Source organism: Choristoneura fumiferana, chromosome 15, assembly GCF_025370935.1.
Source record: "Choristoneura fumiferana chromosome 15, NRCan_CFum_1, whole genome shotgun sequence".
Classification (NCBI taxonomy): Eukaryota; Metazoa; Arthropoda; class Insecta; order Lepidoptera; family Tortricidae; genus Choristoneura; species Choristoneura fumiferana.
In genome coordinates this window covers 8,568,631-8,587,279 of record NC_133486.1, presented here as the reverse complement: position 1 = coordinate 8,587,279, position 18,649 = coordinate 8,568,631, and the positions used below count along the sequence as shown (strand labels likewise).

Genomic DNA, 18,649 nt, shown 5'->3' with positions numbered 1-18,649 from the left:
GACGGACGGATAGACACAGACAGACAGTCAGACAGATGGCGAAACTAAAAGGGTTCCGTTTTTGCCACTTTGACTATGGAACCCTAAAAACTGAAGTAAACGTCGGCCGCGATCAGTACTTGGATGGGTGACCGTCTCCGATTTTAAACTTTTGGTTTCTATTTTATTTTTAAGCAATAAATGAACATAATTTTTAACGATGAACCATGGGAGTTGAAAACTTAAAAAAAACAACCTGGCAAGGTCTATATAGCTTAAAGAACTACCAGTAGTTCTACTAGAACACTACACTAGACACAGTACAGTTCTACTAGAACTACTAGTGGGTCTCACTGAAAAACAGCGTTGCTTGCCGCAACATTATGCTGAGTGGGCCCCAATTTATACTATTCGATGTTTTTTTTTTAATTATTATATCTTCCTAACGTGTTTTTTCTGTGTATCGAATGTGTGTAAAAAATAAGGAGATTGATTTATTGATGGTGTAAATTAGACTGGAAACCGCAAATTCCTTAGTAGCATGGTAGCATCAAATTGCTAAAGACAGATCAAAGAACCTTACCTATTTGCGCCTGTGCGTCATCATCGTAGTCCAAATTCTTAACGACTCTACTTTTTCTGCCTGATTTCACTTCGTTCTCAGCTGGGAAAGGAGGGAGGTACGTGGTAGGGGGATTAGTGCTACTTGGTCTAAAAGGCTGAGGACATTTCGGGTCACGCGAGCCAGGGTAGCAAGAGCTAGGAGTTGTAGGTGGGCTAGTGGGCCTTGGGCATCTTGGATCGTTGTTGCCAGGGTAGCAATTAGGGGGAGCTTGCGTCGTGGGTTTGGGACATCTGGGATCAGTACTGCCTCTGTAGCAGTTAGGAGGTGCTTGCGTCGTTGGTTTGGGACATCTTGGGTCTCGACTTCCTGGATAACAATTGGGCGGAGATTGTGTAGTCGGTTTGGGACAGCGAGAATCTGTAGATCCGGGGAAACATCTTGGTCCTTGTGTGGTTGGTGGTAAGTAAGTAGGAGGAGTCAGTGTCGTTGGTCTTGAGGGTTGCGGACAGCTAGGATCGGGAGAACCAGGATAGCAAGCTGGCTTCTGTGTCGTTGGTTTAGGACAGCGTGGATCCCTGCTTCCTGGGTAGCAGTTAGGGGGTGCTTGGGTAGTGGGCTTGGGGCACCTAGGATCAGTGTTGCCAGGGTAACAGTTTGGTGGAGCTTGAGTGGTAGGTTTTGGACAACGGGGATCAGTACTGCCTGGGTAGCAGTTAGGTGGAGCTTGAGTAGTAGGTTTGGGGCATCTAGGATCTCGACTTCCTGGATAACAATTGGGTGGGCTTTGAGTAGTTGATTTCGGACATCTTGGATCAGCGCTTCCCGGATAGCATCTTGGTCCTTGTGTTGTAGGCGGCAAATATGTAGGTGGGGTTAGAGTAGTGGGTCTAGGAGTTTGTGGGCAGCTTGGATCAGGTGAGCCTGGGTAGCACACAGGTTTTTGAGTTGTGGGCTTTGGGCAACGTGGATCTCTATTTCCTGGGTAGCAGTTTGGTGGTGCTTGAGTGGTTACTTTGGGACACCTTGGATCAGTACTTCCAGGATAGCAGTTAGGCGGAGCTTGGGTTGTAGGTTTAGGGCATCTGGGATCTCTATTTCCTGGGTAACAATTAGGTGGTGCCTGTGTTGTAGGTTTAGGACATCTGGGGTCAGTGCTGCCAGGATAGCAGTTAGGCGGAGCTTGGGTTGTTGGTTGAGGACATCTAGGATCTCTACTTCCTGGGTAACAATTGGGTGGTGCTTGTGTGGTGGGTTTTGGGCATCTGGGGTCAGTGCTGCCAGGATAGCAGTTTGGAGGAGCTTGTGTAGTTGGTTGAGGACATCTTGGGTCTCGACTTCCTGGGTAACAGTTAGGAGGAGCCTGTGTAGTTGGTTGAGGGCAGCGAGAGTCTGTTGAACCTGGATAGCATCGTGGTCCTTGAGTTGTCGGAGGTAAATATGTCGGAGGGGTTAGCGTGGTAGGTCGCGGCGGTTGAGGACAGTTCGGGTCAGGGGAGCCAGGGTAGCACACGGGCTTTTTAGTTGTTGGTTTAGGACAACGAGGATCAGTACTTCCTGGGTAGCAGTTTGGAGGAGCCTGAGTAGTTGGTTTCGGGCACCTAGAGTCAGTGCTACCTGGGTAGCAGTTTGGTGGAGTTTGGGTAGTCGGTTTAGGGCATCTGGGATCATTACTTCCTGGGTAGCAGTTAGGTGGCGCTTGAGTATTTGGTTTCGGACACCTAGGGTCAGTGCTTCCTGGGTAGCAGTTAGGTGGCGATTGAGTAGTAGGCTTAGGACATCTGGGATCATTACTACCAGGGTAGCAGTTTAGTGGTGCTTGGGTGGTTGGTTTAGGACAACGCGGGTCAGTGTTACCAGGATAACAGTTTGGACGAGATGGAGTTGTCGGTTTTGGACATCTAGGATCGGTACTACCTGGGTAGCAGTTTGGTGGAGCCTGAGTAGTAGGTCTAGGGCATCGTGGGTCATTACTTCCTGCGTAGCAATTAGGAGGGGCCTGTGATGTAGTTTGAGGGCAACGAGAATCCGTAGATCCTGGGTAGCATTTTGGTTCTTGATTAGTAGGTGGCAAATAAGTTGGAGGGGTCAAAGTTGTGGGTCTTTGCGGTTGTGGACAGTTGGGATCAGGAGAGCCAGGATAACACACAGGCTTTTTGGTTGTCGGTTTAGGACAACGAGGATCTGTATTTCCTGGGTAGCAGTTTAGAGGAGCTTGAGTAGTTGGCCTGGGACATCTGGGGTCAGTGCTGCCAGGATAGCAATTTGGTGGAGCTTGGGTAGTTGGCTGAGGACACCTTGGATCCCTGCTTCCTGGATAGCAGTTTGGCGGTGCCTGTGTTGTCGGCTTAGGACACCTGGGATCTGTGCTACCAGGATAACAGTTTGGTGGAGCCGGAGTTGTTGGTTTAGGGCATCGTGGATCAGTGCTGCCGCGGTAGCAGTTAGGAGGCGCTGGTGTTGTTGGTTTTGGGCAACGCGGGTCTGAGCTTCCTTGATAACAATTGGGCCGAGCAGTAGTCGTGGGTTTCGGGCAACGTGGGTCAGTCGACCCGGGGTAGCAATTCGGTGGCGCGGGTGTCGTTGGTTTAGGGCATCTAGGATCTCTGCTTCCGGGATAGCAATTCGGAGGAGCCTGAGTGGTTGGCTGTGGACAACGGGAATCTGTGGAACCAGGGAAACATTTAGGTCCAGCCGTTGATGGAGGTAGGTAAGTCGGTGGGTTAAGAGTTGTAGGTCTGGATGGTTGTGGACAGTTAGGATCTGGAGAGCCTGGGTAGCAGACAGGTTTTGGCGATGTTGGTTGCGGGCATCTGGGATCATTAGAGCCAGGATAGCATTTTATTTGAGAAGGAGTTGTTGGCCTAGGACAACGAGGATCTGTACTGCCTAGATAGCAATTTGGAGGAGCAGGAGTGGTCGGCCTTGGGCAACGCGGGTCTGTGCTTCCAGGATAGCAATTGGGTGGCGCTGGAGTAGTAGGTTTGGGGCAGCGAGGATCATTGCTTCCAGAGTAGCAGTTTGGTGGCGCCGGTGTAGTTGGCTGAGGACATCTAGGGTCCCTGCTTCCAGGGTAACAATTCGGCGGTGCGGGAGTAGTAGGTTTGGGACAACGTGGGTCGGTGCTGCCAGGGTAACATTTAGGTGGTGCCGGGGTGGTAGGCTTGGGACAACGTGGGTCGGTGCTGCCAGGGTAGCAGTTAGGTGGTGCCGGGGTGGTAGGTTTGGGACAACGTAGGTCGGTGCTACCAGGGTAACAGTTAGGTGGTGCTGGTGTGGTAGGTTTGGGACAACGTGGGTCGCTGCTACCAGGGTAGCAGTTAGGTGGTGCCGGGGTGGTAGGTTTAGGGCAACGTGGATCTGTACTGCCAGGATAGCAGTTTGGAGGTGCGGGAGTCGTTGCTTTAGGGCAACGCGAATCCGTTGACCCTGGGAAACATTTAGGACCTGCAGTTGAAGGAGGAAGATAAGTCGGTGGAGTCAGTGTTGTAGGCCTTGATGGTTGTGGGCAGTTTGGATCTGGGGAACCAGGGTAGCACACTGGTTTTGGGCTCGTGGGCTTGGGGCACCGCGGATCGGTACTACCAGGGTAGCAGTTGGGCCGTGCGGGAGTAGTAGGTTTAGGACAACGTGGATCTGTTGATCCTGAATAGCAGTTTGGTGGAGCTGGTGTTGTTGGCCTTGGACACCTTGGGTCATTCGAACCCGGGTAACAGTTTGGTTGAGCAGGGGTTGTGGGTTTGGGACAACGGGGATCTGTTGATCCTGGATAGCAGTTTGGTGGAGCTGGCGTTGTTGGTCTTGGACACCTTGGGTCATTAGAACCCGGGTAACAGTTTGGTTGAGCAGGGGTTGTGGGTTTGGGACAACGCGGATCTGTTGATCCTGGATAGCAATTTGGTGGGGCTGGTGTTGTTGGCCTTGGACACCTTGGGTCATTAGAACCCTGGTAACAGTTTGGTTGAGCAGGGGTTGTGGGTCTGGGACAACGCAGGTCAGTAGATCCAGGGTAGCAATTAGGAGGGGCTGGAGTGGTTGGTTTAGGGCAACGTGGGTCCGTGCTTCCTTGATAACAATTTGGCCGAGCAGTAGTCGTTGGTTTCGGGCAACGTGGGTCAGTCGACCCGGGGTAGCAATTAGGAGGCGCTGGCGTAGTTGGCCTAGGACAACGAGGGTCTGTACTGCCAGGGTAGCAGTTAGGTGGTGCAGGAGTGGTCGGTTTGGGACATCTTGGATCATTGGAGCCAGGGAAGCATTTAGGTGGTGCAGGTGTAGTCGGCTGCGGGCATCTAGGATCTCTGCTTCCAGGGTAACAGTTTGGTGGTGCCGGAGTGGTAGGTTTAGGGCATCGCGAATCTGTCGATCCTGGGAAGCATTTAGGACCTTCAGTGGAAGGAGGCAGATACGTCGGTGGGGTCAGCGTTGTAGGCCTTGGTGGTTGAGGACAGTTGGGATCAGGAGAGCCAGGATAGCATACTGGTTTTGGACTTGTGGGTTTAGGGCATCGTGGGTCGGTACTACCAGGGTAGCAGTTGGGTTGTGCGGGAGTAGTAGGTTTAGGACAACGCGGATCTGTTGATCCTGAATAGCAGTTTGGTGGGGCTGGTGTTGTTGGCCTTGGACACCTTGGGTCATTCGAACCCGGGTAACAGTTTGGTTGAGCAGGGGTAGTGGGCTTGGGACATCTCGGATCTGTGCTACCAGGGTAGCAATTAGGGGGGGCTGGAGTGGTCGGTTTAGGACAACGTGGATCCGTGTTCCCTTGATAACAATTTGGCCGGGCAGTAGTAGTTGGTTTTGGGCAACGTGGATCAGTTGATCCAAGGTAACAATTAGGAGGTGCAGGTGTAGTTGGTCTAGGACAACGACTGTCTGTGCTACCAGGATAGCATTGTAAAGCAGTCGTTGATGGTGGTAAATACGTAGGTGGTGACGATGTTGTCGGGCGTGGAGGCTGAGGGCAATTTGGATCAGGAGACCCAGGGTAGCAGGCTGGTTTTCTCGGTGTAGTCGGTTTTGGACAACGAGGATCTGTGCTTCCAGGATAGCAGTTTGGTTGCGCTGGTGTCGTTGGTTTGGGACACCTTGGATCACTGGAGCCAAGGAAGCATTTTGGTGGCGCTGGTGTAGTTGGTTGCGGACATCTAGGATCCCTACTACCGGGATAGCACTTTGGTGGTGCCGGAGTTGTTGGTTTAGGGCATCGTGGATCAGTGCTGCCGGGGTAGCAGTTAGGTGGGGCTGGTGTGGTTGGTCTAGGGCAACGAGGATCGTTACTTCCAGGGTAGCAGTTGGGTGGGGCAGGAGTTGTAGGTTTAGGGCATCGTGGATCCGTGCTGCCGGGGTAGCAGTTAGGTGGTGCTGGGGTGGTAGGTTTGGGACATCTTGGATCTGTGCTACCAGGGTAGCAGTTAGGTGAGGCTGGTGTGGTTGGTCTAGGACAACGAGGATCGGTACTTCCAGGGTAGCAGTTGGATGGGACAGGAGTTGTAGGTTTAGGACAACGAGAATCTGTGGATCCTGGGAAACATTTAGGTCCTGCAGTGGATGGTGGAAGATATGTGGGAGGTGTCAGTGTTGTTGGCCTTGGTGGTTGAGGACAGTTAGGATCTGGAGAGCCAGGATAGCACACAGGCTTTTTAGTTGTTGGCTTAGGGCAACGCGCGTCTGTGTTACCAGGATAACAATTGGGAGGGGCTGGTGTTGTTGGTCTGGGACATCTGGGATCGTTAGAGCCGGGGAAACAATTAGGTGGTGCTGGAGTTGTAGGCTTCGGACAACGTGAATCAGTGCTGCCTGGGTAGCAGTTAGGTGGCGCTGGCGTTGTAGGTTTGGGGCAACGTGGGTCAGTGCTACCAGGGAAGCAATTGGGCCGAGCGGTCGTTGTTGGTTTAGGACAACGCGGATCAGTTGATCCCGGATAACAGTTAGGAGGGGCTGGTGTTGTTGGTCTGGGACATCTGGGATCATTAGAGCCTGGGAAACAATTAGGTGGCGCTGGAGTTGTTGGCTTCGGACAACGTGGATCAGTGCTGCCGGGATAGCAGTTAGGTGGCGCCGGCGTTGTAGGTTTGGGGCAGCGTGGATCAGTGCTTCCAGGGTAGCAATTGGGACGTGCAGTTGTAGATGGGGGTAAATATGTTGGTGGTGACAATGTGGTTGGACGCGTAGGTTGCGGACAACTTGGATCTGATGAACCGGGATAACACACAGGTTTTCTTGGGGTAGTAGGTTTGGGGCAACGTGGGTCGGTGCTGCCTTGGTAGCAATTAGGTGGCGCTGGGGTGGTAGGTTTGGGACAACGTGGGTCGGTGCTGCCAGGGTAGCAGTTAGGTGGTGCTGGAGTGGTAGGTTTGGGACAGCGTGGGTCGGTGCTGCCAAAGTAGCAGTTAGGGGGTGCTGGAGTGGTAGGTTTGGGACAGCGTGGGTCGGTGCTGCCAGGGTAGCAGTTAGGTGGTGCTGGAGTGGTAGGTTTGGGACAACGTGAGTCGGTGCTGCCAGGGTAGCAGTTAGGTGGTGCTGGAGTGGTAGGTTTGGGACAGCGTGGGTCGGTGCTGCCAGGGTAGCAATTAGGTGGTGCTGGGGTGGTAGGTTTGGGACAACGTGGATCGGTACTGCCAGGGTAACAGTTAGGGGGTGCTGGGGTGGTAGGTTTGGGACAGCGTGGGTCGGTGCTGCCCGGATAGCAATTAGGAGGTGCTGGGGTGGTTGGTTTAGGACAACGTGGGTCGGTGCTGCCAGGGTAGCAATTGGGACGTGCAGGTGTGGATGGAGGCAAATATGTTGGTGGTGACGATGTAGTCGGTCTTGGTGGTTGTGGACAGTTTGGGTCTGGAGATCCAGGATAACACACAGGTTTTCTTGGTGTAGTAGGCTTTGGACAACGTGGGTCGGTGCTGCTAGGGTAGCAGTTGGGTGGTGCTGGGGTGGTAGGTTTGGGACAACGTGGGTCGGTGCTGCCAGGGTAGCAGTTAGGTGGTGCCGGGGTAGTAGGTTTGGGACAACGTGGGTCGGTGCTACCAGGGTAGCAGTTAGGTGGTGCCGGGGTGGTAGGTTTAGGGCAACGTGGGTCAGTGCTGCCAGGGTAGCAGTTGGGACGTGCAGTTGTAGACGGGGGCAAATATGTGGGTGGCGATGATGTAGTTGGTCGCGGTGGTTGTGGACAGTTTGGATTGGTTGAACCGGGATAGCACACTGGCTTTTGTGGTTCGGGAGTCGTAGGTCTAGGGCATCTGGCATCTTGACTTCCTGGGAAGCAGTTAGGTTGGCTGGGTTGTGTTGGTTTTGGGCATCTAGCGTCCGTGCTGCCAGGGAAACAATTGGGGGTACTCGGGGGGGTTGGCCGGGGACAGCGTGGGTCTGTGCTCCCTTGGTAACAGTTTGGTGGCGCTGGTGTAGTATTAGGCCGAGGGCAACGTGGATCGTTGGAGCCTGGGAAGCAGTTGGGGGTGGACGGTGATGATGGTCTAGGACACCTAGGATCATTGGTGCCAGGGAAGCAATTAGGTCTGCTTTCAGTATAGTACGTAGGAGGTGATGTCGTTGTCGGTGTTTGAGCGCAACTAGGGTCTGGAGATCCGGGATAGCATGCAGGCTTGATAATCCTTGGACAACGTGGATCTGTGCTTCCTGGATAACATTTGACTTGAGGCGGAGCTGTTACTTGTTGGCATTGCGGATCTCTGGAGCCAGGATAGCACCTTGGTACGGAGGTAGTAACTTCCGTGGTTATTCCTTTACAGTCTCCTTCGCAATTGCTTGTGCAGAGCTGTGGATCACATAATTATATTTGTTACATTGACAGTCAGTTACCAAATTTGGAATTAAATTATTACTTTTTCTCAAAAATGACCGTAAAAGTTGACATTATTCTTTACATATCAGAAGGTGAAGTGCATAGCTTATGGTCAGCGAAAAATTAAAAAGTTAAAAAGATTGCAGGCGTGCTAGCTCGACAATAATGAATTAGCGCGCCTGCAATCTTTTTTAAAGTTAAAAAGGCCATGGATATGTTGGCACAATTCGTATACAGCCAAGTCTTATGGCCGGTATCAGATATTTTGATGGAAGTCCGGACTTTTTCTATTGGGTCTGAAATAGCTTGTGGTGTTTTCGGTGGAAAAATACACTTGCAGTTTATTTTTAATGATTTTTCATTTCAGGCGGGAAAAGCATAAGAAAAATATTGGAATAAAATTAAATTTTATAATATATTTTGAAAAAAAGTTTATTCTATTTCAGAATTATTCACCATTTTTAAGAAAAGCTTTATATTAGTCTCGGCTGGAATACCAATTGCTGGCTTCGTATTAGTTAAACGGACTCGCAAGCTCGTCCGTTTAATACTCATACTCAGCCAGCAATTGCCTACTTCGACGCCACGACAATAATCTACTATAACAGGGTTCTCGATTGTATTTGTCAGTGCGTGGGGTTGATATTATCGTTAAGGAACCCAGGGAATCAAAAGACTGATTTAAAAAAGGATAAGTTCAATTACTCCACCGATAAGAGGTAAGTGGGTTAAGTCATCAAATACGAAACCTCATGGTTGGGAAACGCCACTGGTGTTTATTGAAGCTACAACTTGTTCACAATGATAAAACTTCTTACATACCTCGACATTACACGTGAGGTACACCTGGTCGGTATCAGGGAAGCGGAAAGCGCTAACTCTGCTGTAAGCGATCAGAGTTGCGCCACTCTTGCCCGTGTTGGTACTCTTCTGCCACAAGTCAATAAGTTTCTTCTTCCTAATATAGAAAATAAAATAAGTCTGTGTTAGCAGGCAAGTTAGTTGCAAAGAAAAAGTAGGTAAAGCAACCAAATTACCGAAGAATTATTCAAACTGTGTTCTACTTAATTTAAAAGAAAGTGAATTGGAAACCATCTGTTTAAGAACAGTTTTTTCATATCTACGCAAATCACGAAATGATATAAGTTTCAACTATGTACTGTAGCCCGTGGTATGGTGACTTTCAGAGCAAATTTTGACTCTTTTCTAGTTTCAAAATGTTATAAAAAATTGAGATATCGACTGGGAGTAGGTAAAACAAACGTGAATCACAATGAGCGAGTTCGTCGTCAAGCCACTTTTCAAGTCACACCTCTGTTTGTCAATGTTGTATATCATCATCATCAGTCTATGGCAGTCCGCTGCTGGACATGGCCTTCCCCAATGAGTGCCATTGCGCTCTGTCCTTAGCTCAACCACAATACAAGTAATATGGGTTACTTGTATTGTGGCTCAACGCATCCAGCTTCTACTAATGCTAAAACCTTTCGCAAATCGTCACTCCATCTGGCCGGAGGGCGTCCTACACTTCGTTTCCCGAGACGCGGTCTCCACTCAAAAACTCGTTTACTAATGGTGTATACCTTGATACAGATTTCATTAACTGTATAACTTAACGAATGTTCTATAGTTACTAGGTTTGTTACGTATCTTTTGTGCTGACCTATTATCCGCCACGCAACATCTTAGTTAAGTGTACAATTGTTGTTAATTAATGCTGGTTGGTTTCCTTAATGAATAAATAAATAAGTAAATAAACTTACTTCGGACATCCCTCTTTGTCAGTGAGTTGTATTTTGTTTGTTTTCGGGCTGTCGTATTCGTCGTTATCGTACGCCCAACAGTCGTGAATCTTCAAATTGAACTGATTCCTGATGTCTTTCAGGTACACCAAAATTGTCAAGTATTCGCCAATTTTGATCGAGTCTTTCAAAGGAGACGTCTGAAAAAAAAATTGTTACTATCTTGAGACTCAAGACGCATAAATAAGTAGCATCCGATTAATCACGTAAATTTTCTTTCTTATGCTCATCGTAGAAGGAATCAGCTCCCAGAAAACGGATCATTGGTTACTATTGGTGGCCATTGAAATTGTAAGGTTATTTTGACTTAAATATACGTACGTGATCTATTGCGGTTCAATGAATCAATTGATATTTTAACATGCAAACCAAAAAAACTAGAAAGTAGAGAAGAATGCTTTGTAGAAGATTGCACCAGTCACAATAATAAAGCTATACTATATCAGTGTAGAGTAGCGAGCGTTCGGGTGACCAGATTAATTAAGAGTCAAATAGAGTACCTTATTTATTTTTGAAACAGTATAAAAGTGATTACTCCAAGAGTGAAATGGCGATAGGCACCATACATTTTTTATCAACTAATATTTATTAGCCAAAGACTAATTTAAACTTACATTTGGGAAGACGCCTTTCTGGATATCCATCCAGCACTCGACGCCGCCGGCAGGTCCTTCTACAGCGACCACATCCAGCATATCCACCATGAAAGGCTTTAGCTTCAGCGTGTGCTCCTCTCGCGTTCCAGTCGACAGCTCGTACGAAGTGCGGGCGCAAGATACCTGGAAATATAAAACAGGCATAAAGTTTCATCATATATTTTGAACCCGGCTACACGTCGCGACTTGCATGCGTGTACCGCTTGTGCAAAAATTGGCGCGAAAACTGTATGATGTCCAGAAGCCATTTGTGCGATATACCGTTTTACCATCTTAACGATGATTGCTTGTGCAAATTGGAATTTGCGCAAGTATCGATGGGAAGGGATACGAGAGAGAAAGAGAGAAGAGAGAGAGAGAGAGAGAGAGAGAGAGAGAGAGAGAGAGAGAGAGAGATTTAGACACATTCGATGCACAGGATATAATACATTAAGGAAAAAAATTTAAAGAACATCGAATAGTGTAAATTGTGCCCCACTCAGCATAGTGTTACAGCAACTCGCGACGCTGATTTTTAGTGGGACCCATTTAAAACTAAACAGGAAAAACATACTCACGGTAACGACAAGAACGCCAGCGGAAAATGTAGATGTGCATGAAGAGCTTGTACAGAAGAAGAGTTGCGCAAAATTCTGAGTGTCTAACGATAACGTAAGAACACGGCGATCATCACTGTCAGACTGCCTATTTGTATGTAAGCGCTATCATACTCGGTAGGTATATTATACAGAATGCAAAACTCGGGACATGGAATTGAAATAAGCGGAAGCTGTAAAGGTATATTTTTGGTGAGTTTGAAGACTTGCACATGGTGTTGCTTTGACGTTTCAATCACTGTATTTTCAGCAAAATAACTAAGAGAAGTGTCCATAGAGGTTGTCACCTTTGGTTGTCACATTGCAAACAGTTTTCTTTTCTCTATAGGTACTCTTTGAGTTTTCTCCTAGGAGTTTTTTTAAGTAGTTTTAAGTAGTTTGTAAATTGGTACAGGATAAAAAAAATCAGCTTATAAGTACATCTTTCAAGAAGGTACTGTATAGAATAGGGAATATTACTGCTATTTTCTGCCGTCAGAGAGCAGCACTAGCACAAAACCGTAAACAGTTTTTTAAGTATCTTAAATGCCATAATACCATATTACGAGTATTTCAAATATTTTTTTGGAAATATAGCTCTACCGCTCTACCATTACTATCGATGTAAATATCATGTTGTTTTGTTACTAATAAAATATAATGGTTTCTATAGGTAGGTAGGTAATAATCTTTAGTCATGATCCGTCGTGGCGACTATTGTATTGTCAAACTCTTTATTATAGGCACATAAAAACACATGAAAAAAACAGAACACAGGATAATAAGATGTACAAAGGCGAACTTATCCCTTAAAGGGATCGTTCTCATGGCGGTTTGCGCTAGTGTCGCCCCCTACACAGAGCTTTGCCTTATATGCTCTATTGCAATTAAAAAAAAACCGGTCAAAAGCGAGTCGGACACGCCCAAAATAGGGTTCCGTAGCCATTACGAAAAAAATAAGTACTTAATATTTTTCTAAGGATTTCATATTTTATACGGAATCTTGCAAGTTTAGGTATATTTTATTATATTAGGCTGCTATTTACTCATAAACTACTAATAATTCTCAAGCAAACTTAGCCGTTATAGTTTTCCTTGAAAGTTTGATATACTTTATACCATCCTGATTTTTTTCAAATTTTTCCACTCACCGGTTTAGATTTAGGGGGGGGGGGGACGCTCGATTTTTATGAAAATTTGCACTTTAAACTTGAATATTTCGCAAACAAATCACTGAATCGAAAAATCGTCTTAGCAACCCCCTATTAAAAGACCTATCTAACGATACCCCACACTATAGGGTTGGATGAGAAAAAAAAATCACCCCCACTTTACGTCTATGGGAGGTACCCTAAAAAAAAATATTTTCGAATTTTTAATTATACCATTTTGTCGGCATAGTTTACTTATATATCTGTACAAAATTACAGCTTTCTAGCACTGATAGTCCCTGAGCAAAGCCGCGGACGGACAGACCGACAGACAGACATGGCGAAACTATAAGGGTTCCGTTTTTTGCCATTTTGGCTCCGGAATCCTAAACATGTCGCAATAATGACTGGAGATAATTGTCGTTTCTACCCCAACTAAAATATCTAATTAAATATTAAATTATTATCACGTCACATATACATGAAGTTTGAAAGTAATAATGGAAAAAAACTGTACAAAATTGTTACAAAAATAAATCTAACCTAACCTCAACCAATCTGAAGACAACACGGACAAATAAGTTCAAAGTACCATCAGAAATTATATTAAAATAACCATTATGTTTTTGTCCATTATGATTTTAAAAAGTTATGTGTTGCATGCCTTGTAGCCTTTATGTCCAACAATGTCGTCAATGTAGCTTACCTTTCTGGCAAAATCAAATGGTCCCTGCACAAAGTCGTCGGCTTGGAAAACGAGCACATTGTCGATGGAGCCACAAGCATTACAAAGAGGCCTGGATCCACAGCCCTTCAACGGTACTCGGAACGAGTACCGGGACTGGCTGCCACCAAGAGATACGTATCTGAGAAAAGGAAGTAAGGTATGTATTTAGACGAGAACCAAGTAGAATAAAGACTATTAGACGTGAAGCGAAAATTTGATGCTATAAATAAGTTGGCATTCTTACGAACGATAAATGAAACCAAAGGCAATATGTCTCTGTTTTATAATCGCTCAATATAAATTTACTTATAACAGTCGCAGTTGACCATATTTTATGGCTGTGTATCTTTGAAAACTGCGTAACATTTTTTCCTGGTTTGTCTGAAACATGCCAAGGCATGATAGTATTATTAAATTTAGTGAGCACATTTGAAAGAAAGAAAGAAAAATGGTTTATTAATGGCCCCAACAGAACCACCACCAAACACTTAAGTTAACAATAAAACAATAAAATACATCGTCATTACGACCACCACTACGATGTATTTTAAACAGTAGTCAGTAGTCACCGAAAAAGGGTCTCTACTCAGCATGTGTTGCCACACAGTGGGTGCAACAACGCTGATTTTCTGTAGAGCCCAATTTTTTTTTAGAGCCCATTTTTGCATTCGCTGTATAAACATTAAAAAATAAAGTGGAGGGCTGTCAAAACTTCATTAATTTGATGTGCATTCCCACGCTCTTCATATTTCACTTTATGTCTACCCAAACTAAGTACCTCAAATGAAGGTAATAAACAACATATTAAATAAAATCTTCATTATCATAGTAGCGTTTCTTTTCTCAGAGCGCAAAGTTTTCTACCTTCTTATCTTTGCTTCACACATCTTTGTCGTATTTGTCGTATGCATAATTAATTAAAAAAATAAAATCTTTTGACGCAGTAACTAGCAAAACAATGTCTTAGAATATTATTTAAGCACTTTTTCATTTTCTACTTTCGCCAGAGTGAGATTATTAATTACTTTATCCCATGGAAACTTTATAATTGTAAAATGCTGGTATTTAGATATTAAAAGAGGGTACCTACCAATATTTATTAAAATACAGGATTTAGAACTAATAAATAAGCGATGTATTTGCAAATGTATGATAGGTTCTGGTCGAAAATTTCATTTTTATTAAGTTTTTTTCTAACTGTACTTTTTGTTGCCTCTAGTTGGATTGTTATCCAAACTACATTATCCTTATCAAGTTTCAAGTTGATGCCATTAACTGTTAAAAAGTTCTATCCGGCGGAGACGATCCTGGCCAGACCACCAGAATTCACTACTACATTATTGAATTGTCATTGAGTTTACATAAGTATACCAAATTTACATAAATTTAAGTTCTATGGGATACCATTAATTGGTTGAAATACGAACAAGTACGATTTGACAGTTAAATTCAAATACCAGAATTTTATGGGATTCTCATGTTAATTTCCAAGTATTATATCAAAATCTTCATTTACGTAGTTGTGAAGAACCATGAACGAATTCCATGCAAACTAGCCTTGTGTTATCCTCAAGATCCAGCTACCAAACAGCAAAATGTCATCCAAAATCATCGTCAGAAAAATTGAAAACACGCAATCAGATACTTTGTCATCATCATTATCATCGTAGCCGTAGGACATCTGCTGTTGGACATAGGCCTCCCCCATCAGACCAACACTTGTCTCGGTTGGAAGCGACCTCATCCACCGTGAACCTGCAGCTTTAACCAGGTCGTCTGTCTATCTCGTTACAGATACTTTTACATTTATAATATTTATACTATTTGTAGGAAAAAGTACAGAAAGCATTACTTACTTGCATTTCGGATCATTCAAGAACCCTTTACTATAAATGATTCCATCATAGACATCAGCAAATTCAACGGTGACGTCAATGAAGTCCCCCGCACACTGGACGTCAATTTCCGGCGCTATAGGGGAGTCAGCAGCCCTTGAGCCTCTGATGAAGTTGACGCCAGTGTCTTCTGAGGACTCGTAGAATGGAGACAGGGCATTGTCACCGGAAAGCTGGTAGTTAAGCTCCGCCGCGGTGAGTGTGTGTGTGTCATCTGAAACAGCTGTAGCGAGCGACAGCTACAGCAATAATAGCATTGAATTAAACAGGAACGTATAGGTAGGTAGGTATAAGTATAGGTAGTGCTACGAATAAATATTTTATTCGTAGAGGTAGTGCCACCAAAGTTGAGGTTACGCACGCAAGAACATTTCATGTAATTTTATGCAATCAGATCTTCATGTAGCTGTATGTGTAATCAATCATTCACTTTAACTCTTATGGCACTCACTTCCTATATTTCACATTAGTTAGAAGATTAAGATTTTTAACTCCCAAATATAATATTAAAAGTTTGACACCAATGTGTTTTTGTCACATCGTAGCTCTTAAATGGATGGACCGATTTCTTTATGTGAAAGAGAATTTCCTTGCGGTGGCTCTTAGTTTAGTTTCATCAAAATCGGTTCAGCCGTTTTTGAGATATTGAACTATGAAATTACAATGTATTTGGTTTTTTCAATTTTTATAAACGGGTCAGGTTATTAATAACATAAAAGGTGTTCAGATTGCCGGATAGGATTTAAATCCGCTCCAGTCGCTTTACGAGTACGTACCTATGCTATAGGCGTCAGACCAACTAGACCATCAAAGAATCCCAACTAGCCAAAAATCGTAATGGCTTCCATATTATGGTCCAAATTAGTTAAGAGGGCACGAATTTTAGGTACAAGCTTTTATTTAACCTGCAATTTTCGTAGAGGTACATAATATTAAAATTGTTTGTTTGTTTGTTTGTTTATACTCTTTATTGTACAAAAAGGAAAAACAAAAAGGTTACATAAATAAAAGTTGTGTTAAGTACAAAGGCGGACTTATCCCTGCAAAATTGTGTTCAAATAGTTGTCCTAACAGGTAATTTTTTTACGAACTAAATTTTAGTGATAAACTTTCTGTTTTAATTGCTTTCGATATTTTAATGACTAGGTACATCATCATCATCATCAGCCGGAAGACGAGCACTGCTGAACAAAGGCCTGCCTGCCTTAGAACGCCACAATCAACGACAAACTCGCCACTTGCATCCACCGGTACATTGTCCATCGGACTAGGTACATTGTTTTTAATATAAAGAGGTAAAATCTTCTTGCTTATTTCTAAGTAAAGATTTCTATCCTCCTGAGCACTTTATAACGTACAAATTGTTCATTGAATAAAGAATTGTAAGAATTTTCAAATAACATCCAGAATAACAAAGCAGGGCAACCACTTCTAGGTCTAGTTCGTTAAAAGAAGTCAGGACTCAGGAGGTTATAAATAGGCATCATGCACATTTAAAAATATAAACATTTAAAGCCCAAACGATTCAGGGTAAAGCATTATCAGCTACTAATATTTTATTGTTTATACAACAATGGTTTTTCTGTTCTCACGCGATACATATTTCGAAGTTGCAACCGTGGAGCGTTGAAAAAAGGGTGCGTGAACTGTAATTGATATACTTCGAGCAGGGACCGTTATGTTTGATTAATGCAATTAACACCAGTAATAAACTGGTGGGTTACGTACTACATAAATTCGAGTCAGGTAACGCGTGAAACAGAAAAAGGTAAAGAGCAGTTACACCCTTAATTTTTAACCTAAAATTGGATATCAAATTTTATAAACAAACTAGCCTTTGCCCCTGAGTTTACATGCGTAAACTTTCAGACACGGTTGTTAAATTGAAACGGCTGGATTTTATTGAATTCGCGTGGAAATTGAAATCGAATCCACTTATCGAAGCGGATATTGCCCTGCTCTTTGTACTCGACCTTCATACTTGACTGAGGTCCTGGCTAAGAAGATATTTTTCTAAATCCTCACAATCAATAAAAGTAAATCTTTTAATCCTTCCAAAGAAGACGTGAACAGGTAGACCTCGCTTATAGAAACAGAGAAGATCTATAAGGTATGTCGTAAAAACTAGAGGCCATATACAGGATGTCCCACGCCTATGCCACATGGAGGGAAAGTAGGTATCTTAAATATTGTAGATAGACAATGTTACTGATAGAAGACTTCCTTTTTTATTTTAAAAACCAATTAAACCGAAATTTTATTTTTATTTTAAAAAACCATTTAAGAAAAAGACCCTGTCTAACCGGGAATCGAACCCGCTAAATAGTAAAAAAAAACATTTGTAATTTTGCGGTACTGATTAAAAGAGTCAATCATTAAGATATATTTCTCCTGATAACATAGCATCTTAAATAAAGGGAAGACCACGAGAAGACCATGCAATTTGACATTTATAGTTTCAGGAAAATTAATACAATTGTATTTTACTATTTAGGTAATAACTTTGAATGCGGTTTAAATTGTTTTTAAAATCAAAATGACGTCTTCTTTCAGCAAAACTGTCTATCTCAAGTATTTATGTTACTTTCCCTCCATTTGGCATAGCCGTGGTACATCCTGTAGACTTCTCAAAAACGACACTAGGTCAGGGGGGTCACGAGACTGTCCGTGTAGGTCGGTTCGGTTGCATAATGCGTTTGTTTTCTCTCGTCTTTGCCTTACCTACTGTTACGTTATTAGGAAAACATATCAAGATGGTGTTTCTTATTGTTTTTGGTCGAGTGTTCACGGTTTAGTGTGTAACATTGCATGGTAAGTAACCCAAAGTAAGTTAAATCATTTATCTGTACTATCTTTGAGACCAGGTTTTTTGGTTTCCTTATATTTTTAGTATTTACTTAACATACATATTTTATGTTCGACATCATAAAATGTTTATATTTTATGCTGAATGAGGTTTAAAAGTGGGTTAAACACATTTTTTAGTAAATTAGCGGTCTGACAATCAATAATGATAATAGCAAATGAGAAGCAAATGATATTTAAAAGTCCACATTTTTCTATGAAAATTAGACACCGGAATACAAGTCTATACCAAAGTATGTCAAAAATATGTAAAGACTGCTTGAACCCCAGACACAAAACTTCTTTAAAAGTACAGACGCGATAAAACGATTTAAACTTCCTATGTCAGAAACATGAATGGGTACTATTTTCAAAATATTTAATTGATGTTTTTGTTAAAAAAAAATACAAACTTTTTAGGGACAGTACTTTTTACTAAATGTACTTGCATTGTCATCAGAACTACATTTCTGTAATAAGTTTCAAGCCGATGCCATTAAACGTTGCGGAGTTCCGTCCTGCGGAGGTGATCCTGGCGGTCTGGCCGACCAGAATTTCAGTACCTACCAGATGAATGTATCTTCCTTGTAAAAATTACATCCCTTCTTCGAGTAGCCCCTTGTCTTTTAACCGGTCCTAAATCTACAAACTCATAACATATTC

The 18,649-nt window shown here is 43.8% G+C and overlaps 1 protein-coding gene across 1 annotated transcript in view; it reads right to left on the bottom strand.

The window, feature by feature from the left end:
• zye overlaps window positions 1-18,649 on the bottom strand; it is a 75,940-nt gene that overhangs the window by 1,529 nt on the left and 55,762 nt on the right. Inside the window, exons 3-8 of the mRNA XM_074098439.1 lie at window positions 15,104-15,381; window positions 13,227-13,386; window positions 10,753-10,917; window positions 10,100-10,278; window positions 9,159-9,294; window positions 563-8,309 (exon numbers count right to left, since the gene is read on the bottom strand). Of these exons, the coding sequence (XP_073954540.1) occupies window positions 563-8,309; window positions 9,159-9,294; window positions 10,100-10,278; window positions 10,753-10,917; window positions 13,227-13,386; window positions 15,104-15,381 (8,665 nt within the window). The remainder of the gene's footprint in view (window positions 1-562; window positions 8,310-9,158; window positions 9,295-10,099; window positions 10,279-10,752; window positions 10,918-13,226; window positions 13,387-15,103; window positions 15,382-18,649) is intronic.